The sequence below is a fragment of the Myotis davidii genome, unplaced genomic scaffold (assembly GCF_000327345.1).
Source record: "Myotis davidii unplaced genomic scaffold, ASM32734v1 scaffold265, whole genome shotgun sequence".
NCBI classification, from domain to species: Eukaryota; Metazoa; Chordata; class Mammalia; order Chiroptera; family Vespertilionidae; genus Myotis; species Myotis davidii.
In genome coordinates, this window is record NW_006296627.1 from 1,647,674 (window position 1) to 1,674,188 (window position 26,515).

Consider the following 26,515-nt stretch of genomic DNA (forward strand, 5'->3'; position numbering starts at 1 on the left):
AGACAGATGCCACCAGAGGTAAGGGTGACCCTGCATCTTCTGTGAGTAGGGCTCAAAGCTTTGCTATTGTTAGCCATGCCTCCTCAGAGACTAATACTGTGTATTTCTAAGAGGGGTTACTCACAGTCGCTATATAGGTTGATACGGATATGAGATTCCTGACCATCTTTTTAATACCATGTTCTAAATCACCGAACAAGCTAGAATTACCAAGTGAAGATCACTGGAATAATGTAAACTAGCATTTTATGAGCAATCAGCTCCAACCTCTCATGTTTTCAGTGAGTACATATTACAAAAGCAGACATTTCAGTTTGTTGTTCATTTTTGTACCCTTTCTACTTCCAAAAAGGATTAGAGGTAATTTGCATAGAACACACAACATAAGATTCAGCCATTAATTCAAAATGACGTAAGTAGTAAATAATTTATTTTAAGGAAGACATTCTATTAAGAAACTCAAGTAATTTCCCCCTAACCTTCCTAGTTAGCTAAGCATAGAGGGAACTTTTAGGGTTGTGTAACCTTCAATGTATAATAATGGAAGCGTAATGACTTCTCAGGAGAAAGAATCTTTACTCAGCCATTGTAGTGAGTCTTTACGTAAGAAACTTGAGCAACATAACAAGTAATATCTTCATAACCACTCTAGGAAAAAATTGCTATTTTATTACATTTAGCTATTTCTTGTATCAGCCATTAGTGAAAATGGGAACCTTCATGTGGAATGAGGATAATTTCCCATTAAACAAATCATTGTTCACTTAAGGCAATTAGACTATGTGATCTGGACATCCAGTTGTGGTATTTCACATGCTATTTGAATAAAGCCTGAAGAACCCCACATTAAATAACATAATAAACTATCTTTGCCATATGTGCCTTATATTTAGAGCAAGTTGGTGTTTTTGGAAAAAATACATATATAAAATAGCCATCCCCCTGCTCACTAGGGACATAAGTTGTGACTGCCTGCCATCTTGCTCTTCACCAATGCTACATGATAAAGATGATATTTTATTATGGATTTTGAAGATGCCGAATAGCATTTTTATGAAAGTGGGCTAGAGAAGTGCCTCTAACCAGAGCCAAAACTTTTCTCAAAAAGCAAGGTTGGAGCCACTCAACCACTTGAGTAAATGCTATGTAATTTTTAATAACATGCTGGCACTTGAATTCCAGGTACAGTAGTCGAAGAAAGCAATGGTTCTGATGAGATAGAGAATGCAGACGAAACCAAAATGTCAGAAGAGATCTTGGCTTTGGTGGATGAATTTCAACAGGCCTGGCCTCTGGATGGCTTTGGGGGAGCACTAGAGATGAAAGGGCGGCGTCTGGATTTGCAGGGGATACGGGTACTGAAGAAAGGGCCCCAGGATGGAGTGGCCAAAAGCTCTTGCTATGGAGACTGCAGAAGTGAAGACGATGAAGCAACAGAATGGGTAAGAGCTGCCAACTCAATTCTTACCAAATTGTAGCGCAATCTTTGGGGGAGGGGAGCTCCTAGTTTTAAAGTGTGACGTTTCTCTTGGATACATGGCACTACTTTGCTCCACACTCCAGTCAGCCTTCACGTTGGAATTGTAGTGCAGGAAGCATGTCATGTGACTTACGTATTGCCAACTCTTCCTGGAAGGAGAGGAAATGGGATGGGAGTGAGGCCACACTCAAAGCCCTTATATACAGACATCTTAATTTTCAGTTTCCTCTGTACATTCTTCAAAGATAGGTTACTACTTTTATTTCACTAAACATTTTTTATTTAGACCTTTAAGAATTAAGCTGAAGGAAAAAACTTAACCTTACTTGGCACAGGACTGGTTTTCCTTAAAGCCAGTATCCACAGATTTGATCATTGGTCTCATGTGTCCCTAACATGTTTCCATTTCCCAGATCACATTCCAGGTCAAGCGTGTGAAAAAACCCAAAGGAGACCATAAAAAACCCCCTGGGAAAAAGATAGAATCCAATCAAGCAGAAAATGCACATCGCTCCCAAGCAAACCTGGAGATCACTGGCCCAAAGGTGGCATCTCCAGGGCCACAAGGTAAAGTGGAATGTTTTATATGCCAGTTTCTTCCTTCAGATTTTGCTATCTCGGTTCTCACAAAGGATATGTTTGTGACTTAAAGTAGACGAGAAGGTAATTGGGCTAAGTGAACAAGAAGCCAGTCATTGATATAAAAAGTTTGTTTTGACAGTTTACTTCACTTTTTTACCATTGGCTATTTGGCTTCTATTGTTATCTTGAGCTTAAATATCCTATTGATTCTTAACTTGAAAGTCTAGGTTAATATATAAAAATGTGGGTTTAAGACTGACTCCCTGGGCTCAAACACCAGTTTTGCCATTTAGTTCCCTGTGCCTCATTTTCCTTATCTATAAAATGGGAATAATAATTGTGTCTGTCTTGTAGGTTGTTTGTGAGGATTATGAGTTCATACATGTAAAGTGCTTTAAATGAACCAGGCACATAGGGCTCAATATATATTTACTACTTAGTAACATTTTTGTGTGCCGTGTATCTCTTTAAGTATTAGATAAATGCTTTAGCAATATTCCCCAGGAAAAATGCCAGGGGTGGGGACGTCCAGCCCATTGGCCATATAAGGCCTGCAAAATCATTTAGTCTGGCTCTGCCAAGGCATTAGGAGTGCGTTAATTAAATGTTTGGCCAAATATAGCAGGCTAATTTTTATCTTGCTAATTTTGTATGGCCCACGAATGATGTTATAAATACCCAAATGGCCCTTGGCAGAAGAAAGGCTCCGCACCCCTGTCTAAAGCATGGAAGAGACAAGAGAAGACTGTATCCCAATTTTCAAATAAATATGGATTCTGTCCACTCCAAGTAATAAGCTTCATGATGAATTCTGACCAAGTTCTAAGCAAATTATATTTTTAAATATATTTTTTTATTGATTTCAGAGAGGAAGGGAGGAGAGAGAGATAGAAACATCAATGATGAGAGAGAATCATTGATTGGCTGCCTACTGCACGCCCCCTACTGGGGATCAAGCCCACAACCCGGGCATGTGCCCTGACTGGGAACTGAACCGATGACCTCTTGGTTCCTGGGTTCATGGCTCAACCACTGAGCTACGCCAGCTGGACCTAAGCAAATTATGCAACAGTTAGTTTGTGAGTCCATGGGGGTAAAGTAGAAATCACTAAGGACCATTGCAGGTTTTCTAAGAACTAATACAACTGATGCATAACTAATTTCATTCTTTTTTTGGTGAGAGCTCCTAGACTGGAAGACCAGGGAAGTGCCATAGACAATAGACATAGTAGAACTGGATTTAGCAAAGCATTTAGTAGAACCTCTTATAATATCATGTGAACAAGGTGGAGAAATGTGGGCTCAAAGCCTCCCCACTGCCTGCAGGACAAAGTCCAAACTTCCAGTGTGGTGTACAAGACCCTTCATAACCCAGCCTCTCTACCCTTCAGCAACATTCTTTGAACTAACCATGCTCTAGTTTTACCTCCTTGCCTTTGCACATGCTGTTCCCTCTGCCTGGCGTGCCCTCATGCCACCTCAGAGGTGCTAAAATATCACTCATTCTTAAACTTCAAACGCAGATGCCAACTCTTCCTTGGCACCTTCAGGCAGAATTAGTTGCTCTCTCCTCTGTCCAGTCGTTCTGCACCTTCACTCCAGCGGTTATCCGCTCGTGTCCTAATGATTTGCTGGTGTTTGTTTTCCTCATTAGACTGGGAGCACGAGGTCAGGCTCTCTTATCATTTCTCACTGTGTCCTTCGTGTCTCAGCACAATTCCCGGTCCCTTATAATACACGCTCAGCAAGTATTTTTCAAGTGAATTTCTTAAATATAAAAGAAAAATAAGCTTAATTGTAAAACATATGGTTTAAGTCTTTAAGTTATTAATTTAAACAGAGTTCATTTAAAACTCTTCCAAACTTCTTTTCCATTTTATTAAAATCTAAATCTAAAGCCCTGCCTGTACATCAAATGATTTCTTGTTGTGGATGAATTCCTATAGTACAAAAAGAACTGTACAGAACCACAGTTCTCCTTCCTGTCCATTCTATTATAATTCCTTTAGAAGAACCCTTTCCAGACAAGACTTAGTTCTGCTTTTTTCTTGGGGACTTGACTTAAGTAAAGGGCCTATACCCAAAAGGTAGTACTTGTGAAGGGTATCAGTAAACAGAGCTGTAAAGGCCCTATATAGCTTTAAATAGCGTGGTGATTAGGGCCTGCATGCTAGCCAACAGACCTGGATATGCAGTCCTCCCTGCCATCTCCTGGCCAGGTGGCCTTGGGAAAGTTACTTGATATCTTTGTGCCTCCATTTTCTCACCTGAGAAATGAGGTTTAAAACCTGCCTCATGGTCCTGGACAGGTAGCTCAGTTGTTTAGAGCAGTGGTCGCCAACCTTCGGACCTCACAGACCACTAGTAGGTCCGCGAACCACCGGTTGGCAACCGCTGGGTTAGAGCATGGTCCTGATACACCAAGGTTGTGGGTTTGATCCCTGGTCAGGACACATATAAGAGTGAACCAATGAATGGATGAATAAGTGGAACAAAACAAAAAAATCAATGTTTCGCTCGCTCTCTCTCTCTCCCTATCTCTCTGTCTAAAATCAATAAATATTTTCTTTAAATTCCTTAAAAAAAATACCTGCTTCATGAAGTTGTGAATGTAAAGCACTTAGCACAGGACCTGGACACACAGTAAGTGCTCTGGAAATAAGTAGCCTCTCATATCATCATTATTCCCCACCCTGCTGCTTTTCTATACCCAGTGCTTCTCTACCAGGACTGATTTTTTCCTCCCCCTCTTTCTCTCTCCCCCCTGCCGCCAGGGGACATTTGGCAATATCCAAAGACATTTTTGTTTATCACATCAAGTGAGTAGAGGCCAGGGATGCTTCTAAGTATCCACCAATGCAAGGACAGTCCCCACAACAAAGCATTATCCAGCCCACAGTGCTCACCTGCCCAGGTAGAGAAACCTACTTTAGAGGAGTGTTTTTCCTAACTGAGTCAGAGTTGTCTTTAAAATCAAAATGCAGAGGGTTGAAAATTAAGTTTGGTACGAACGTTAACATTGAAGAACATCTTAACCCTTCTCTCAGGTTGATTAGTCTGGAATTCAGTGAAGGACTCATTTATTCTCTATCGTGGAGAAGAAGGCTTTGCTCAGAGAGATCTTTCTTCCCGTTGCTGTGAATGACAGCTCTCTATGTGGTAGAAATTCTGAAAACGAGAAGAATGACCAGCACCTTTAAAACACCAGTCTGGGTGAAGTAATCACCAAGGCATGAGACGCTGGATGCTGTTCCTTTGCAACCGTGTCATTAATAACATGCTTCTTTCCCAGGAAAAAAGCGTGACTACCAGAGTCTGGGATGGCCCAGCCCAGACGAGTGCGTCAAACTGCGCTGGGTAGAGCTGACTGCCATCGTGAGTACCTGGCTTGCAGTTTCTTCAAAAAACATTGAGTGAGTATCTTAAACCTCTCCCTTTCCCTGGCATCCGGGTACCAGTGAGCGCCCTGGGCCTCAGCGACATCGTGATGCCCTTTTGTCAGAAGCTGTGAGCAGAGGTGGTGCATTAGCCAGGCAGGAAGAGTTGGTGGTTCAGAGGATGACCATTGCTGACCACAGCCCACAGATGGGCACAGCCAGTGCACTGAACAGCCATTCTCAGTGCCTTTGCCCACACTTTTGTAACTTACCCAGATGTACTTAGAATTGAAGACTGGGTCCCTCTCTTTTAGAAGCATGAAACATATAGTCTCACTGACATCATGCACTTGAAAAAGGAGTTGCGGCAAATCTGGATTTACAGACACCTTAGACACCTTCCAAAACATATGGCTGCCTCCCTGAGAACTTCTTTTTCCTCCTCAGACACTCGTTCAAATGTTGGCGTTCCCCAAGATTTACCACTAAGCCTTTATAATCGCCCTTGTCTGACTGGTGAACTCCCAGAACGTCTCCCAGTTTGTTTTCTAGTTTTTATTCCTACTAAGTGCCTCTAGCAGTGCTTAGGCCAGAAATTTGGGAGTCATCCTTAACAATCCTCCACCTTACCCCTCGAATCCAGTCAGTTACCACTTATCATTTCTACCCAATGAGTTTTTTGCAAAACCATCTCTTTTCTCCAGCTCCATTGCTGCCTCCTTAAATCAGATCACCATCATCTCCCCTTTCATTCGTGTGGTGGTCTGCTGCTGGTCCTCTTGCTTTATTTCCTCTTGGCTCTGTTCAATCCGCTCTCCCCACAGTGCTCAGAATTCTTCCTCAGTTATAAGTCAGTTCTTCAAACTCTCTACTTCTCACTGCTCTTTACACTGGTCCGCACTGTAAATCTGCTCCTGTGCCTCCATCTCCAACTCTGTCCTCTCTCCCAGCAGGGCCCTCATACGGGGTATCTCCTTTGCTGTGCCCTCACCACCTTCTCCCTGCCTGGTTAATGCATACTCATCCTTCTGGTCTTGCTTAAATCTTACTTCCTCGGGGAACTAACTCTTCACACTAACTATCTCCCTCCTCCATCACATAGAGGAAATAGATACCCTCCTATAGTGTGGCACTGACATTGTACCATGTTTTTAATCTTTTATGACTTATCACATCTGCAACAGTTAAGTCACTCACAAAACTATGAGGACCATAATCGGGGGACTGGGTATGTTTTATTAATTGTGATAGCCCTGGCATTAAATAGCTAGAAATAAAGTTTGGCAATGCCAGTTTGCCGTATCAGTATATATGACCGTGCATGACATTTAGCCTGGATATAGCAGGAAAATGACCACTTGGGGACCATGAAGGGAAATACTTATATTTAAATGTAGATACAGAGGACAGCTGTTTTTCTATAAAATTTACTGTCTAAACTTCTGTGGGGACAAGTATGTTTCTGTCATAAAGGGAAAATAAAAGGAACCACTTGTGGCTAGTTACCATTTTCTATACCCAGGGAAAAGAAACCCTAGAAGAAAACCCACCTGGCTTAAAACCCTCCCAGTGAGAGAAAGTGGCCAGTAGGAGTGAGCAAATCCGGCTCCAGGGAGCACAGGAAGGAGCTGCTGAGGGGGCCGGGACCTCCCTGAGCACAGGACTCAGATCCCAGCACTGCCCCTCTGATCTGGGATGGATCCTGAGTCATACATTCAACAGGCGGTTATTGCCAGGCACTGGAGTCCTCACCCTGGTGTCATGAGAGGTCTCTTCCAGTCTGAGAGTCTGTGGTTCCAGGCAATCCTGATAACACATAGAAGTCATGATCAGCTGATTATTAGCACTCTTTTCCCGCCCAGTCAAATGTTTCATGGCTAATGTGGTCATTTCCATTTCCAGCATCACGGAACACATAGATTTTGCCACTCCAATCCAGCAGCCAGCGATGGAGCCGCTTTGCAATGGCAATCTCCCCACCAGCATGCACACCCTGGACCACTTGCACGGGGTTTCCAACCGAGCCAGCCTGCACTACACCGGCGAGAGCCAGCTCACGGAGGTGAGTGCTCGTTTCACTCAGCGTGTCTGTAGTTTTTAGCCCTCAGTCGGGGCGCAGCTGAGAGCAGGAAGCATTATGGCCAGGCGATGGTTTTATTGTTTTGGTTTTTTGTTCTTTTTAAATAATTTTTATTGATTTCAGAGAGGAAGAGAGAAGGAGAGAGAGAGAAACATCAGTGATGAGAATCATTGATGGGCTATCTCCTGCACACGCCCCCACTGGGAATCGAGCTGTAACCTGGGCATGTGCCCTTGACTGGAATCTAAACCAGGATCCTTAAGTCCACAGGCCGACGCTCTGTCCACTGAGCCAAACCAGCTAGGGCAGGCCATGTTTTTTTGCCTTTTTTTCATTGGCTGTCATTTCAGTGGCTTTAGGCTAAGCCTGATTCTTTCAGGCCCAGGACTGAGCTTACGCTTTCTTTCTATGACCAGGCAGTTTTAATTCTAATTCACTGCTCGGGGTAGGTAGCATTCTGCTTGCTGTCAGATAGAGGCTCCCCAAGAAATATTGGGGCAGTTCATTCTCCTGTTGGCATTCTGAAAAAGGAAAGAAAGGAGGGCAGACCCAGAATATACCAAAAAGAATTGGGAAAATGTGCCACAAATGTCCAACAATAGAGGATTTGTTACATAAATGTTGGTATAGATGTGTGATAGTAAAAAGTGGAATCATTAAGAAAGATGTATAGGAATACATTTAGTCACATGAAGAAATTTATTATGTGAAAATGGTGACAGTATGCAGTGTGATCCCATATTCTGTAAGAGAAATATGTGTATACACAGAAAAATTGGAAAGATATATGTAAAGATATTAACAGTGGTTATGTTTGGGTGACAGGATTATAAACAGTTTCTATTTTCTTTATTCTGTTTTCTAACGTTGCTAGAATGAATGTGTTTTACGTGTCTATAATTTTTGTTAACTCGGAGAGGCCTGAAGGGATGATATAATGGCCTTAAACGCATCTTCCATAAAATGCCTTACCAATAGGACCACAGATTGTGCCCTGGGGAAAGAGCTTGCGTTTGTGGGTTAGGGCCCAATTCAGCAGCAGCAGTGTTGTCTAGACCCTGCCTCGCTTTCACTCCTAATCTACCATCTTCCTCCCTGTGCCAGGTGTTACAAAATCTCGGCAAAGACCAGTATCCACAGCAGTCCCTTGAGCAAATTGGCACCCGAATTGCCAAAGTTTTGGAAAAGGTAAGTCACCCAGTAGAGAAGCTGGGTTTTGCCACCCTCTAACCTTTCCAGATTATTTGTCACTCAGTGCTGGTTACCTCTTCTGTTAGTTACTTGGCACTTGGTAACTAAGGGGACAATGTGAAATAGCCCCACACAGAACGTTTCAGTCATTTTTCCATTACTTTTCTCATCACTGGGTTAGCATTTTTCTGCTGCTTTACTTACCTTCTGTGATGAAAACTACCTCATTGGTTTTCTCCAGCATGGGGGTGGAGAGGTGGTGGTCCTGGGAACCACGCAATCTCGGCGTGAAACAAGCCAGCTGTTCCAGTGTTACAGAATATTAGGTATTTCAGATTGTGGATGGGAAACACACCTTTAAATACCTGTTACTCTTGAAATTGAAATAAAATATTTGGAAAACTGCATTTTCATACAGCCTACAGAAAATAGAATGCGAGTCTCCCAGACTGCTCCTCTGCTGCCTCTGTGAGATTCATGTAGAGCAATGATTGTCAACTGCTGTGCTGCTAGAATTTATGAAACATGCAACATCTGACTATTTAGTCAGGGGCACTAACCACTTTTCCCTTAGATTGTAAAAAAAAAATAAAAAGACAACAGCCAACACAACAATAGCCATCTGGTGTAAATGAATCAAAAGTATACCTATTTTTGGTCAGATCAGCAAAAAATATATTTTTGGTATGCTGCAGAATTTTAGTAATTAGTGTGTGCTATGAGATGAAAGGGGTTGAAAATCGCTGATGTAGAGAGCACAGTTTTCTACATTAAAATTAATTACTTTATGGTTCCATATCTCTCTACTTCATTCCAATGTATATTGAAGAATACCGTGATTAAAAGGATCAGCCTGACGTGGCGGTACAATAGGAATAGTATAATCACACCACTTTAAAGGAGAGGAAGCTGAAACCGTGTAGCAGTCACTGTTCCGTGTCATTCTGAAATCCTTCTGGACATATGTCACCATTTCCCCTACTTTCAGAGTACGGACTGTTTCTGGCAGTTGATAAAGTTTCATTTTCTAATTCTGCAAGTCCCAGATTGAAAGCATTTTCTCAAAATTCTGCTTGAAAACTACACAGTTCCTCGCTCAGCTCTGCTCTCCGTTACTACCACATTACACATGGTTTTTAAAAAACCGTTTGTTGTTTGTCACCTTCAGTACTCTCCCTGCAAGCCCTCCCCCGAGGCCCACAACTGCGTTAGGTACTTTTCTGTACTGAGAGATGCAGCCTCGCTGTGTTTTGCCAATAGGCAGCAGTGCCTCCTTCCAGCCTCCAGCAGCCAGTGCCGGTGCTCGTCCAGCTCCTGCACGAGTCTCACGGCTGCTTCTTCAACAGATGTCTACAACCATTCCCCAGACTGATGCAACACATTTTAACTTCGTCATGGCCACACTCCATTCTTGATCCCAAATACTATTTCAGCTGCTTCCGCCTAAAAAAACGGCCCAAAATTTACTGGCTTAAAACAGAACTCTTATTTGCTCAACATTCTGCAGTCTGAGTTGAGCTCAGCTGGGCATTTCTTCTGGACTCACTTTGCTTCATTCATGCAACAACTGTAGACATGGAGCCTCCTGTGAGGCTGCCACCAAAGCAGGCTTTACCCACATGTCCGGTGCCTCAGCCAGAGTGGCTGGAATAGCCAGGCCACCACTGGGCATGGTCTCCCTCCACATAGTCTCTCCACACCCTGGCTGCACCTGTTTACACAGGGCCTCCGGGCTCTACGAGAGCAAAGGCGGGAGCATCAGCCTCCTTGCCTGTGCAGGCCCTGGAGCAGCACCACTCTGTCCAAGCGAGTGCCAGGGCCTCTCCAATCCAAGGCAGGGGGAATGTCCTCCGCCTGGCCGTAGTGACAGCATGTGTGGCCCGCCTCTACTCCACCACAGTTCCCCGCGAAGGAGCCACGAGGCTGACAGCTTCGCACCAGAAGTGATGGAATCCCGAAGCCAGTTGACATCTCTAAAGGTGGGAAAAGAAAACAAGCCTAGAATTCTATACCAGCACAAATATCCTCCAAGCATGAAGGTGCAATAAAGATGTGTTCAAACAAATAGGAATTCAGAGACTTCAACACCAGTAGACCTGCACTGAAATAAGAATTAAAGGGAGTTCTTGGGCCGAAACCGGTTTGGCTCAGTGGATAGAGCGTCGGCCTGTGGACTGAGGAGTCCCGGGTTCGATTCCGGTCAGGGGCATGTCCTTGGGTTGCGGGCACATCCCCAGTGGGAGATGTGCAGGAGGCAGCTGACCGATGTTTCTCTCTCATCGATGTTTCTAACTCTCTATCTCTCTCCCTTCCTCTCTGTAAAAAAATCAATAAAATATATATTTTAAAAAAAAATAAAGGGAGTTCTTGGAACATGCAAGGGGGAATAAAGAACACTGGAAAGGAAAAAGTAAATGACATAACTGTACAAAATAAGGCCTGTAATACCCTGAGGAGCTTCAGTTTTATATATACTGAAATTCATGGTAACAGTAACATGATGGGAGGGAAGTGGAGTTTAAAGTCCTAAGGTTTAATTAGGATCAGCCAAGTAGTAAAAGTAATCATTTGCATTGGACTATAATAAGTAAAAATGCATGTTTCAAGCTGCAGTCTAACAACTAAAAATGGTTTTAAAATGTAATGTAATTGAAGGATAATGGAATAATGTAAACAATCCGAAGAAAGGCTTGAAAATAGGACACAAATACAGAGCCAAGTATACCAGTAGTTAAATACAAAAAGATTATATAATTTAAGCATTTAGTATGGAATAGACTTTTAAAAAAATCTAACTATATGCTTATAAGAGAAACACTTTAAATGCTAGGGTACAGAGTGTTGAAAGTACAAAGATGGAAAATAATATACAGTGCAAACAATAAAAAAAGAAAGCTGGTATAGGTACACTCTTGTTAGAAAAAAATAAACCTTGAAGCAAGAAGCATGACTACAATTGGAGGGCTATAATAAAAGTGATAATGGAAATGTTAGTGATGATATAGAGCAAGCATGGCAAACTCGCGGCCCGTGGGCCACATGCAGCCCACAACGAATAGTTTTACGGCCCAGCCAATACAACAGTATGTAAGAAACATTTTAATAAAAATTTCATAACTTAATTTTTGCAATGTCCTGCTATACATAATTATTAATAACGAACTACAACTAATGACTGATTACTGTAATCGTGTTGCATTCATTTCCCTTACGCACCTTACACGCAGGCATACCATTTCTCTCCACTAATATTAGCAGCAAATATAATTGAAGCTTTTGTTTTTTTGTGGCCCACATAAACTTAAAACTTGTTTATTTGGCCCGTGTTAGCCTTTGAGTTTGACTTGCTTGATATAGAGCAACATTTAGGATAGTGTGTGCCTCTGGAGAAGAGGCCAGAGGCCGGAATAGTGTAAGAACACGTTGGTAGCCCTAACCAGTTTGGCTCAGTGGATAGAGCGTCAGCCTGCGGACTCAAGGGTCCCAGGTTCGATTCCAGTCAAGGGCATGTACCTTGGTTTCGGGCACATCCCCAGTAGGGGGCGTGCAGGAAGCAGCTGATCGATGTTTCTCTCTCATCGATGTTTCTAACTCTCTATCGCTCTCCCTTCCTCTCTGTAAAAAATCAATAAAATATATTAAAAAAAAAAGAACACGTTGGTAGACGCAAGTTTATTCTTTGATAGGGTGGCAGTTTCTGGGATATTCATTATTTTGTGCTTTACAGCATAAGTGTATATTTTATATAATTACATATTTATTATATGTAATTATATAAATATGTGATGTTGTATGTGTCAAGTATTAGCATTGAAGAAAGATAATTGTATTATTTAATATATATTTTAAAATATATTTTTATTGATTTCAGAGAGAAATGGAGAGGGAGAGAGAAATAGAAACATCAGTGATGAGAGAGAATCATTGATTGACTGACTCTTGCACGTCCCTCACAGGGGATTGAGCCTGCAACCTGAACATGTGCCCTGACCGGGAATTGAACCATGACCTCCTGGTTCACAGGACGATGCTCAGCCACTGAGCCATGCCTGCTGAGCTAATTGTATTTCTTTAAAAAGGAACCCTTTAGGGAAACCAGTCAAGGTATGAAGTCACTAAGAAGGAGGAATAAATTAGGCTGGCTTCAGATTTCTCTGCAGCAGCCATCCATGCCAAGAGGCAATGGAGCAACGCCAACATAATATTCAAGGAAAGAAAGAATGAGCCACGGCTTTATATCCAGCCAGCTGGCCCTCAAGTTTGAAGGCTGCAGACAGAAAGTTTTGAACATATACGATTGTGTTAATGTTCTAGGGCTGCCATAATAAAATACCACTGACTGGGTGGCTTAAACAACAATTTATTGTCTCACAGTTCTGGAGGCTACAAGACCAAGATCCCGGTGCCAGGAGGGTTGGTTTCCTCTGAGCCCTCTCTCCTTGGCTTGCAAATGGCAGTCCTCTTGCTGCCTCTTCACATGCTCATGCCTTCTTACCCTGACCCTGGGATGTCTCTTCCTCTCCTGTAACTCCTTCATACAGATCCAGTCAGACCGGAGGAGGGCCCCATACAAATGGCCTCTTTTACCATAATCACATCTTTAAAGTTCTTATCTCCAAATACAAGTTGCATTCTGAGGTACTAGCACTAGAGGTTGAGACCTCAAATACGAATTTTGGAGGAACAGATGTCAGTCCATAACCATATCAAGAGACTGTCGTTCCTGTGAATTCTTCTGGGGGAAACTACTAAAAGATGAACTTCAGCCAACCAGAGATGATTGGGGAAACCACACAAAAGTTTATGTCAGTGATCAATTAATATATTTAATTGCGGAACCAATACACAAACAAAGGTAGGCAATAGGGTGACAAGACAATAGAAATGTTATATGCCCTGACAATGAAGAATGATAAAATTACCAAAAAATTAGACTGGGAGAACAAAATAAGCTAGGAAGCATGGTCAGCTTTCTGATTGCGTCATCTGTAATTGCTGGGAGTTAGAGACCATCCATCAAAACGGGCAAATGAAATAGATAGGAAAATCCAAAATTAGACCTCAATTAAGTACTAGAATTTTGTCTTTGGTAAAGGCAGAATCTTAGTGTGGGGAGAGATGAATTATCCATAAAATATTATTAGGACAACTGAGTAGCCATCTGGAAAAAATAAACTGGAGACATATTATTTAAGCCAAGTTAAATTTCAAATGGATCAAAATTTTAGGAAAAATAAAACTAAAAGTTCGGTAAAACGTATTGATAACCTTGAAATAAGCAAGACCTTCCTAACTGCCACTGAAAATCCAGATGTCATCAGAGATAAATACACTGGACTGTGTAGAAATGAAAACCGACGTCACATAAGCACCATCAGTTCAGGTGGGCTTCGAAAACTGAGCGAGTGCATCTGTACTTCACGTCACCAGCAATGGACCAACCTTCTGAATATATGAAGAGCTTTTTCAAATAGATAAGATGAAAACCTCACAGAAAAGTTAACAAAATGTAAGAATAGATACAGAAAAATACAAAAGAATGTCAAACATGAAATGATCAGCTCCACTCATAAGAAATACAGATTTAAACCACATTTTTTCACCCATCAAAGGTACAAGAGTTTAATAACACACTCGGTGGAGAGGCTATCAGGAAGCAGGATACCCACATATTTCTGGTGGGAGACTCATTTCTACAATCCGATGGAGGACACTGTAATGATTTCTATCAAAATGACAAGTGTGTGTCCCCTTGACAAAGCATGCCACACCTGGAAACGATTTCTACAAGTGCACCTGCACAAATGCAGAATTACACCTAGACAGGTTATCTGTGCAACATTATTTGTAACAGTAAAAACTGGGGGAGAGAGGAATATTCACTAATAAGGATCTAGTTTAATAAATAACGGTGCATCCATATAATGAAATACTATGCAGTTGAAAACAAAAGAAGGAGGAGGCTTTCTGTACTCTGATGGAAAAAGATCTCCAAGTAGTATTGTTAGTGAAAAAAGCTAAGTGCAGGTATATAAGGAATAAGTTATATAAACAAAAGAGTGGGGGGATAAGCCTGCTTTCATAGCTGCAGGTATAATGCAGAAAATTCTAGAAGGTTACATAAGTAACTCAGAATAGTGTTTAGTGATATACTATAGAGACAAGGATGGGAGGAAGGCTTTTGACTGTATATAACTTTGTACAATTTCCAGCTTTTGAAACGTGAATGAATTACCTGTTCCAAAAGTCAAGTCATTGTAAATGAAGCACATGGACCTGAAATACAACTCTGCTGTTTAGTAGTTGAGTAGATTTGGAAAAGACACTCGACTTCTCTAAGTCATAGTTTCTCATCTATGAAAGGCTGCAATAGTATAATCAAGCTCATAAGATTGTTCCTAGGATTCATGAGAGGGTGGAGGTAAGGTGCGTAACAGGGTGCCCGCACCTAGTAAATACTCAGTTAAGTGGTTAGAAACTCGTGTTACTGTTCGTAATCTTGGTGGTAAATGAATATGTTACTTAAGAGACATCGGCTCTACTGTCCATTCCTTCGTAGAATCAGACTTCCTGGGTCCTTTCCAGCATGGCGGCCCTCTACTGGAGAGTGAAAGGCCAAGGGAAGAAGGCGATCGACTGCCTGCGCCAGGCCCTCCACTATGCTCCACACCAGATGAAGGTGCGTGGGCCCCCCAGGTCTGACTGTCCCTGGGTCCTTCCTATTGCCCAGTGGCGTGTCCTTAGGTTTCAGCTGGCTCAGCCAGTAAGATGGCAGAGGCTGGGATAGGGCAGAAGAGCCTGTGACCACCCTCATTCCCTGCCGCAGGCCTGTGAGTAATGCCCATCCTCATGCCTTCTCTACCTCAGTAAGTTGGGGCCTGGGGGAAGCGCTTCAAGATCACTGTCAGAGATAACCTCATTGATATCCTTCCACCGTATCAGAGCCACCCAGCGTACGGCAGGGCCACTGGCCTGGGCAGGCCACCACCTTAGAGGTCGTCCTGGAATTAGCTAACCCCTGGGCCTGGAGGCCTGCTGTACGTGTTTTGCTTACACTCCTGAAGTAAGCTTGCTTCCAGACACCGAAACAAGAAAATTTCCATTTCTTCATACACATCAGCCAGTTCCTGTTCTTCGTTCAACTTCAGCTCTTACACACACACACACACACACACACACACCAGCTAACCCCCTATAACCTCAGTCTTTTCAAAAAGCCCATTACTGTTATGATGACTGAGAATGTACGGTTTTTTAACAGCACATTGTACCCACATGTGCTGAGGTCTGCATTAACCTCCAGATCTCATTCTCCCTAAAGACACCCTGATGTCTTTGTTCACTGGGCACCACAGGGAAAGGGGAGGGTCCCAGTCTTACCCCCTAGGCATTGCTGAGTTCTAAATGCAGTGCTGCCTCTTACCAGCTTTGTGATCTAGGCACGTTATTAAACCTCTGTGACCTCGTATATTGTTACACACTCTTATGGGTGTCCAGTTAGGTCTAAAATGGCTCCTTCCCCCACCCTCACACCCCGTTTCTTCTGAATCTCCTATAGAACCCAGTACAATGTGTTATAGATAGTTGCTCAGGTAACACATTTAAAGGGAATAAATATTTGTGATGACAATAATGTTGCCGTTGTTCAACCCATCACTCTGTGCTCTTAACTGCCAGGCAATAGGGAAGGGCCAAGACTCTAGATCGGGGGTCAGAGAACTTTTACTGCAAAGGGCAGAGAGTAAGAAATGTTAGTGTGGCAAGCAGACAGCCTCTGCTGCAACTCCTCGGTTCCATCACGGTAACATAAAACAGCCACAGAAGTAAGTGAAGGGATGGGATGTTTGTGTTCCAATAAAAAGCACTAAAGCTGCAGCCAGCTGGATATGGCCCGTGGGCCAGTCTGCCAGCCCCTGCTTCAGATGGTGCGGTGGTCTTTGCAGGAAATACTTTTGCTCCAAGTGTGGCCTGTGGCAGGTGTCAGCCCATTAACTATTTATTATGGTTTGAAGTGAGGTGAGAAGTTTGCACTAGAATGTAAACCAACAGCTCCACTCAGCAGGGTGTTTCCTCAGCTAACATTTTTGTTTTGCGCGCGCGCGCGTGTGTGTGTGTGTGTGTGTGTGTGTGTGTGTGTGTTATTGATTTTAGAGAGAGGGGAAGGGTGAGAGAGAGAGAAACATCAATTTGTTGTTCTACCCATTCGTGCATTCATTGGTTGCTTCTTGTATGTGCCATAACTGGGGATCGAACCTGCAACCTTGGTGTATCTGGACAAGGCTCTAACCAACTGAGCTACTCAGTCAGGGGTGTTTTGTTTGTTTTTTGAAACAAGACTTTCTCAGAAAGAGAAGTAATGCATTGGTTTATATTCTGGTGCTAGTTCCTTACCTGTCACAGACTAGTAGCCGACAGCAGACTAGCTCATCGAGTTACCAGGAAAGCCAACTGCATTATTTATGATCACAAAAACCAAGAACGACCACATGCTTCCTTAGATCCACCTTTGTGGATGCCAATCTTGAACTGAGTTCTACTTGTAAACTTCACTGTTTCTTGTAGTTCCGGTCAAGAAACATCCAACAACTTTTTGGTTGTACAGTCAAAGGTGCTTGAGTCATTGGCATGTGAGATAAATACACCTGCATGTTAGTCTTAGGTTCTGATACAAATGGCATGCCATTGTGCTGCCATTTTTGTACTATCAGGACTTGACTGGTGTGCGGACACTTCTGAAAAAGAAAAAAAGGGGGGGAAAATGAAAAAAAAAAAAACAAGAATGAAAGCTCAATCTTCTTCCCTTCTCACCATTCTCCTTCTCTCCCAGGATGTACCTCTGATTAGCCTGGCCAACATCTTGCACAACGCCAAGCTCTGGAACGACGCCGTCATAGTGGCCACCATGGCGGTAGAGATTGCGCCACACTTTGCTGTGAACCACTTCACCCTGGGCAACGTCTACGTGGCGATGGTGAGGCTGGCGTGTGGGCAGGCGCACCTACTCTGCCCCGGTCTCTCAGTGGCTCAGCTTTGCTTTCAGATCGTATTTGACTATGTCAGGGTCCTCCAGTTTCCTGCAAGTTTTGTGTCCAAAATCAGTAGCTCCAGCAAAGGTATATTTTATAGATAAGGAGTTTGTGAGTTTTTTAAAATAGTAAATGGAAGTCATCTAAATAGTCTCAAGTAACACTGACAGCAGAGTCAGATTCACCTACAGTTTTTGGAGACACCACCTGTTCTTGAAAACCTCTCTCACACTCCACATGGTCGTTGGGCCACATACTTACCACTGCACTCATGGTGACCTGTGCATATTTCTCTTGCTGTATTTTCACTCTGCTTTAGAATTTTTGCTTAAGTATTTGTCTCCCCCAGACGAGGAGCTCCTTAGGAAAAACACTGCTCTTCATCTCCGTGTTCCCAGCACTTACAGTGTCTGGCACACAGTAGGTGCTCACCAAATGTTCAGTAGATGATGAAATGCCCCTAGTTTCATGGGACACCACTGACAGAAAACAGCACACCCACCATCCAGGATGTCATTATGGTCAGAAACAAGGACTGATTTGAGAACTTAAATTCTGGCGGTCCCCCAGAAGCTCCAGAGCCAAATTTAACATGAGAATCATGCCTCCACTTCCAACTAAAACCCGGTGTCCCAACATGGGGCTGTTCCCAGGGTGTGCCCAGGAAAGGATCACAGAATGAGCAGCTGCAGGCTGCTTCAGGGGTCATCCTCGACTTCCAGAGCAGGAAGTGTAGTTTGGCCAGGTAGGTATTGGTCAATGTGCGATTGCCCTCTGCTGCTTGAAACTGAAGAATCTGTTTTCATCCCCAGCAAATGTGACAATTTCTACCCTGAAGAGGAATTCTTTCTCTTATCTGCCTAGGAGGAGTCATTTAACCAGCTGGCGTGGGCTGGTTTTTTGAGAGGATTAGTCTAGGTAAAAGATAAACGCCTTCCATGGCAGTGATCATTTCCAAGTCATGCCCATGTTTTCAGATGTTAGGGAGGATAAAAACTGTTTCAAAGTCTAATTGAGATACGTATCTGACTTGACTTCCATCTCTCCCGCTACAATAGAATATCCAGGCAGATGTATAATGAGCATTTGTCGGGCATGTTTCTAGAGGTTTCTGTGGGGATTGAATGGAGGAACTTGATAAAGCACCTAGCACAGTGCCTGGCACACATAGGCACTCATGATGTTAGCTCTTACTCTTACCACCCCAGTTACTCCCGCCGTTGGCAGACCTGTGTAAAGTGGCCCCTTCCCTCTGCTTCCTGACTCTCACTTTGTGATGTTGCAGTTGGGGGTGGAGGCAGTTGTTTCCTCTCAGACCTGGGTTTCCTCAGCCCTTTGGATACATTGAGAAAATGCGCAGATTCTCACTAGCACAGAGGTGCTTTCTGAGGGGGTTCCCAATGTATATTTAGTCTGGCGGCAGTACCTCTCACATTTGTCCCTTTGCCCCTCGCAGGAAGAGTTTGAAAAGGCGCTGGTGTGGTACGAATCAACTCTGAAGCTGCAGCCCGAGTTTGTCCCGGCCAAGAACCGAATCCAGACCATCCAGTGTCACTTAATGCTGAAGAAGGGACGACGTTCCCCGTAGGGCACCCCTCCTTTCTCTCTCTCTCCTCATGTTCCTAAAGAAAGAATAAGAAACCAATCATTGTCTATCTACTTTAAATGACGTGTGAAAATAACTAAGACTTATAACAGGACTTTTATGTATGTGGGAATGGTTTGTTTTTGTTTTTAAGCTCCTCCTTCCCCCAGCCAACCTCAGAAACAGATTTCTGAAAGGAAAATGCAGCTGAAAGATGGTGTGTAAATACTGAGCCAAGGCGTTTCTGGAGCTGTGCTCTGTCTCCAAAACCTCAAGACCCTCAGGGCTCTTTGCAGTGGTCCAGCCAGCCTGCCCCTCTGGGCGGGGACAAACCGCACGCCCTCCGCTTCCTGTCCTAGTCTCATAGCCTTGGCTGCAGAAGCCCACCCGGCACCACGGGGTGAGAAGCAGCGCCCTTCGCCCTTCGCTCGCTCTCTGCCAGATCTCCCTGCTGCCCAGTTTCGCCCATTCCGTTCCATGCTGCTATGTGACAAACTCAGAGGTAGTCTGCAGGGGAGGCAGGGGGAAATGATTTTTAAAACAAAATATTCACAACAGCAAAAACCCTTAGAATCACCTGACCATTGTATGTTATTTATGTTGGGGAGGGAGGGGGGCTGAGAAGGGGAAATCAGTGGTGTACAACATCTTTATCATGTGTAAGTTGATTACAAATCACAAGGAAACCAATGAGTGGAAATCCTATATCCCAGGTCTATATATATAGAATATGTATATTTGAAGCCCTCTACAGACTGGGTCTGTGTTTTACTAATTCTCTGTTCACTGTGTAACCCATCTTGGAATAAGGTGTGAGTGGCAGCTCCCTCTCCCTGAGGCCTTCAAACTTAGTCCTCAGGGGTGTGATGAGCCAGGGTCCAGTGTTTCCCTACGATGCTGTCACCTCTGGTCCCAGGGGAATCAGAAACTCCAGACATTTTGGAATCTTCAAGGGCACATACTGAGAACAAAAATAAAAGTCGTCTATGATCAAAACAGGCCTGTTGTGTGGTTTTTCTTTAGAGCGGGCTACCTGGGACAGCTGTGAAGCCCGCCTGTCCCTGCATCTGAGCTGGATCCTAGGCCGCCTTTATCTTTCTTTGCACAGCAGCCTGGGGAGGGGAGAGACATCTTCACTAGGCTTATGGTCCATGGACGTATTAGCATGAACCTCTGACCAGGAAGGATGCACGGTCAGCAGGTGCTCAGAGTTGGGTGTATGTGGACCTTCCCAGAAAGGGAGGAGTACGTAAGCCAGCCACGTCCCCTCCGGGAGAGCTGGGCCTCAAGTTCGTCAAGTAAGCTTCACGGAGACTCTTGGTGAGAGTTACACAGCCCTTTGGGCCAGGACTGCACAGGAGACCGGACCTCTGCAGACTTTCCAAGAACATCCTTGTGCCGAAACCAGTTTGGCTCAGTGGATAGAGTGTCAGCCTGCGGACTGAAAGGTCCCAGGTTCGATTCCGGTCAAGGGCATGTACCTGGGTTGCGGGCACTTCCCCATTGAGGGATGTGCAGGAGGCAGCTGATCGATGTTTCTAACTCTCTATCCCTCTCCCTTCCTCTCTGTAAAAAATCAATAAAATATATTTTTTAAAACAAGAACACCCTCAGACACCAATCATGTCAGATACTGGAGCACAGACCATGTGAGTGCCTAGAGAAGATGAGCAGTCAGACATGCCTGTGAACTCTATCTGTCCTTCATGCAACTAGAGTCCAACTAATTCCACTCCGTTTTTTTGTGTGTTTTTTTTTAAATTCTTATGTATAACCAATACTGGGTTTTTTTTATTAAATATACTTTATTGATTTTTTACAGAGAGGAAGGGAGAGGGATAGAGAGTTAGAAACATCGATAAGAGAGACACATCGATCAGCTGCCTCCTGCACACTCCCTACTGGGGATGTGCCCGCAACCAAGGTATATGCCCTTGACTGGAATCGAACCTGGGACCTTTTAGTCCGCAGGCCGACGCTCTATCCACTGAGCCAAACCAGTTAGGGCCACTCAGTTTTATCAGATGTATTTTGAGAATAAGCTCATTTGTTGCAGAACAAAGCGAGACTTTAATCACTAGCAGGATATTTATAAATTAATGTGTGTGTATTCCTTGCTTCCCCACTTATTCACAATTTGGTGTTCAGCTTCCTGAAACATTCAACAGTTGTTTGGGATTTGTTTAATTTACATACAATGAAATTCAGTCTTTGGTGTGCAGTTCTGTGAATTTTGACAAATGCATAGTCACGTAGCCACTACAACATCATCCCCTAAAAGACTCCCTCACGCTGAGTCTTTGTAGTCAAACACACCCTTAACACTTGGCATCCGCCAATATGATCTCCCTATTTCTTCTTTTAACATATTGTCACAGGATGGAATTATATAGTATGTAGCCTCTTAAGTCTGACTTCGTCCACTTAGCTTGAGGCACTTAAGATTCATCCATGTTGCACGAACCAGTTCATTGTTCTTTATTGGTGAATAGCTTTCCATCATTTATTCACCTGTTGGAAGACACTGGGATGTTTCCACCTTTGGGAGATTATGAATAAAGCTGCAATCAACATTCATTACAGGTTTCATTTCTCTTGTGTAAACAATTCAGTGCTTGTTTTCCTGTTGTCGATGTACCGAGTTCCTGCTATGTTCCAAGAGTACTCTAAAAGTTTTCATGGGATAAAACTCATGTAAGGCTCACGTCAACCCAAAAGTATAGGTGCTGTTGCTATTCCAGTTTTAAGAATGGGGAAACTAAGAGTGAGATTGTGCAACTTGCTCAAGACCATGGCTGGGAAGTGATGGAGTCAGACTAACTCTGGGGCCAGCATGCCCAAATACCATGCTCTCTACGTCCAGTATCTTACTTAATCCTCACAACTACAAAATGAGGTAGTCAATACTGTCCCCATTTTATAGATGAGAGGACCAAGCTCACAGGTGAAGTAACTGGTTCATAATTACACAGTATATGCTGGAGATTTGCCTCAATTAGTACACCAAATCAGTTCCTTTCACTGCTCTGCTATACTTTCCTGTATAAATTATTTCTAGTGACTATACTTCATTCTTAAATGTTCCCTATTTGCTTTCCAGGGCATTGATCTTGTCTCTCTCATATGTGTTTCGTATGTCCTATGTCTGTGTCTCCTAGCACTAACTGTACTATATTATATAGTAAATACTTAATAAATGCTGAAAAATTGACAAGCAATGCAATTAATATGTTCCTCTTCTTCCTGCTATTGGAGTTCTGAGGACTTTCCACCCACACCTTACAATTTTTTAGAAAACCAATCTCAGGGAAATGAAATATCTTGCTTCTCTAGGATAGAACTTGCAAACACGCACATTCCTGCCTCAGGCTCCCTGCGCTCAATGTGGCTAAGAGAGGACAGGTAGTCTATCCTTCACTACCCAAGGGCTCTGCACCACTGGTTACGGAGAAGGGGGGGTGGGGAGGGGATGCAGCTTTGTGCAGATAATTCCCATTTCCTGGGCCTCCAGCAACTCCTATGCCTGCCATTGTCTCCCAACCAGTGGTTGAGCCAACAGCTGGGAAGACTGGCTTCTAACTTCAGCTTTATGTGGTGATTCTAATGGCCAGACTTCTAGTGGTCAGATGTGCCTTCCCTAGATCTAGTCCCATGTTTTCCCTTTCCGTGAAGATGCAACCAGGCAAGTCCAGCACTACCTACAAACATTCCATTCAGCACCTATTGATGTCCGACACTGTAAATGATTCACTAGACATGGTTTCTGCCCTCAAAGAGTCACATCTAGTTGAAGAGAATAGACAGAATTAAAGGACAGAGTCCACTCCAGCAGAAACCTGAATGTTAAAGACTCAGAAACAGAGTTCCCTGGTGGACCTACTATACGAGTCCCCTGGGATTGTGTAGACTTTTCTAGGTGCACACGCCTTGGTTTGGACACTCCAAGCAGAGTCCTCCATGGCTCAGCCCTGCCTGCCTTTCCATGCTTTTCTTTTGCTGCTCATTTTTCATTCAGCAAACATAGATTGAACAGAACACAAATTTGAAGATATTTGCACCCCTGCAGCACTATTTATAATACCCAAGATATGGAAGTAACCTAAATGTCCATCAATAGATGACTGGACATAAATATGTGGTACAGCTATACAATGGAATATTACTCAGCCATAAAAAAAGAATGAAACCTTACTATTTGGGACAACATGAATGGACTTAGAGGATACTATGCTAAGTGAAATAACTCAGACAGACTAGACTAGCTGTGGGCAAACTATGGCCCGCGGACGGGATCTGGCCCGTTTGAAATGAATAAAACTATTGAAAAAAAAGACCGTACCCTTTTATGTAATGATGTTTACTTTGAATTTATATTAGTTCACAGAAACACTCCATCCATGCTTTTGTTCCGGCCCTCCGGTCCAGTTTAAGAACCCATTGTGGCCCTCGAGTCAAAAAGTTTGCCCACCCCTGGACTAGACAAATACCATATGATTTCACTTATTTGTGGAATCTTAAAAAAAATAAATGAATAAACAAAACATACAGATTCATAGATTCAGAGAGCAACTGATGGTTGGGGGGCTGGGTGGAAAAGTGAAACATCACTCATCATTGATGTTTCTGTCGCTCTCCCTCCCCCTTCTCTCTAAAATCAATAAAAAAAAAAATTTTTTTTTTAAAGAGAAAGAAAAGGTGAAGAGATTAGGAAGTACAAATTGGCAGTTACAAAACATCACAGGGATATAAAGTTCAGCATAGGGAACATAGTCAATATTGTAATAACTTCATATGGTGTCAGGTGGGTACTGATTTATCAGTGGGATCACATCATCCTACATAATAAAGAGGTAATATGCAAACTGACCATCACTCCAACTCACAAGATGGCCACCACAAGATGACCAGCAGGGGAGGGCAGTTGTGGGCAATTAGGCCTGCAGAGGAGGGCCCTAAACAGGCAGTTGGACATCCTCGAGGGATCCCAGATTGGAGAGGGTGCAGGCTGGGCTGAAGGACACACACTCCCCACCCTGTGCATGAATTTTGTGCACCAGGCCTCTAATTAGTTATATAAATAACTAACCACTATGCTGTACACCTGAAACTAATATAATATTGAATGTCAACTGTAATTGAAAATAATACAAAATAAAATAATAAAGAAAACACGGATTGAATGCTTATTCTGTGCCTGGCATTGTGCTGCCACTAAAGGTAAATCTGTACATTGGGAGGCAGCGGGGGATTGGGGGAGAGGTGAGAGATGAGTCTAGGGCCAGATCATGAGCAACATCATAAGCAGAGCTAAGAAGCTTGGGCTTTGTCCTGAGGGAAATGGAGAGCCACTCTCCAGCTTGTACTTTAAGTTACAAATTAGTGTTCCCCACACACATCAAACTTCCCCATTTCTGTGCCTGGGATCATGCTGTGCCCACTGCCTGAACGCCAACTCCTCCCATTCTTCCCCTTTATTCACTTAATTCCACTGGTTTTGTGAGGGATTGTCCAAGTGTCAAAGGACACCATGCTCCTACAGCACCTGTGTTAACCCAGCTCGTGACACTCGTCACACTGAATGGAAATGAGCTACATATCTTGTCTCCGATCGGATGCTTAGCTCCATGTCTAATTAATGTCTGTATCTCCTGCTATAAAAACATATGGGTATGGAACAAAACAATTGCTTGATAAAAAGAATAGTTACTGAACTATTGAACAAATGGTGAATAGCAACACCAGGGAGAAGAGACTGGAAGCAGGTAGCTATTGAAAGGGAGACAGAAGCTCTAGCTGGTTTATCTCAGTGGATAGAGCGTCAGCCTGAGGACTGAAGGGTCCTGGTTTTGATTCCGTCCAAGGGCACATGCCTGGGCCCGATTCCCAGTAGGGGTTGTGGGGCATGCAGGAGGCAGCCAATCAATGATTCTCTCTCATCAATGATGTTTCTATGTCTCTTCCTCTCCCTTCCTCTCTCTCTAGGAAAATTAAATAAAACATATTCAAAAAGAAAGAAAGAAAAAGAAAGAAAGAAAGAAGAAAGAAAGAAAGAAAGAAAGAAAGAAAGAAAGAAAGAAAGAAAGAAAGAAAGAAAGAAAGGAGACTCAGTCAGGGAAAACTCCAGAGGACATGTGGAGAAGCTGTTCTCTCTTCATCTCAGCCCAGACTCTGAGCCGCCCACACCTCCTGATCTCTTAAAGCGCTTTGACCAGCGGCAGGCTCACCCTACACAACCAAGACATGTTAGCTCTTCTTATTAGCAGAGATCTGCAATCCTGCCACACATCTTCTCCTAGTTCCATAAATAAATTACCTTTTGCCCTAGCCAATTTGGCTCAGTGGATAGAGCATCGGCCTGCGGACTGAAGGGTCCCAGGTTCGATTCCAGTCAAGGGCACGTGCTCAGGTTTCGGGTTTGATCTCCCAGTATGGGGCGTGCAGGAGGCAGCCAGTCAGTGATTCTCTCTCATCATTGATGTTTCTATCTATCTTGCTCCCTCTCCCTTCCTCTCTGAAAGCAATAAAAAAATTAAAGAATAATAATAATAAATAAAGTACCTTTTCCTTTCGGTGAAGAGTTTTGTTCAAGGGGCCTACCCTGTGCCAGACACAGTGATAAACACAGAGGAAAAGGGGTTTTAAAAAGCAAACTCAGGCCCTGTTGGTGTGGCTCAGGGGTTGAGCGTCGACCCATGAACCAAGAGGTCATGAACCAGTCAATCCCCGATAGGGGGGTGTGCAGGAGACAGCTGATCAATGTTTCTGTCTCATCAATGTTTCTATCTCTCTATCCCTGATTCAAAAGATTGACTGCTCTTGAGACAGTGGTTCCTAGCCTAAGGTAAGGAGCCTGCCCATAAGAGCATTTAATAGAAATCCCTGAGGAAATTTGTATCTTTCTGTTTTTCACTTTGGTGGATTTCTTCTGTTCTATCTTCCAATTCCCTATGAGAAAACAAAGCCTAGACCCTGGTTAAGAGTGAGGCCCAGCCAGACCCTACCACATGCTGGCTTCCTAGCAATGGCAGGGAGGCGCCCGGGCTTCTTCACTGTGGCCTCGCCGAGAGTTTGAGAACCTGTTCAGAGTCGTTCTCACCAGCCAGTGTCTCTACAGCCAGGTGCCCTGGGTGAGGCTCCAGAAGATCAGGGAGCCTGGGGACAGGGAATCGGCCAACTTCTACCCATTGCTCTCCA

General features: G+C 43.5%; 1 protein-coding gene across 3 annotated transcripts in view; it reads left to right on the forward strand.

Moving 5' to 3' along the window:
• Nucleotides 1-20,317, forward strand: part of TTC17 (tetratricopeptide repeat domain 17) — a 76,862-nt gene extending 56,545 nt beyond the window's left edge. For all 3 annotated transcript variants that reach the window (XM_015569492.1, XM_015569493.1, XM_006772238.2), the window contains 8 exons: nt 1,183-1,442; nt 1,894-2,047; nt 5,355-5,475; nt 7,342-7,501; nt 8,624-8,707; nt 15,270-15,389; nt 17,538-17,681; nt 19,193-20,317. In XM_015569492.1, the coding sequence (XP_015424978.1) occupies nt 1,183-1,442; nt 1,894-2,047; nt 5,355-5,475; nt 7,342-7,501; nt 8,624-8,707; nt 15,270-15,389; nt 17,538-17,681; nt 19,193-19,324 (1,175 nt within the window). In that variant the 3' untranslated portion in view covers nt 19,325-20,317. The remainder of the gene's footprint in view (nt 1-1,182; nt 1,443-1,893; nt 2,048-5,354; nt 5,476-7,341; nt 7,502-8,623; nt 8,708-15,269; nt 15,390-17,537; nt 17,682-19,192) is intronic.
• The last annotated feature ends 6,198 nt before the right edge of the window (nt 20,318-26,515 follow it).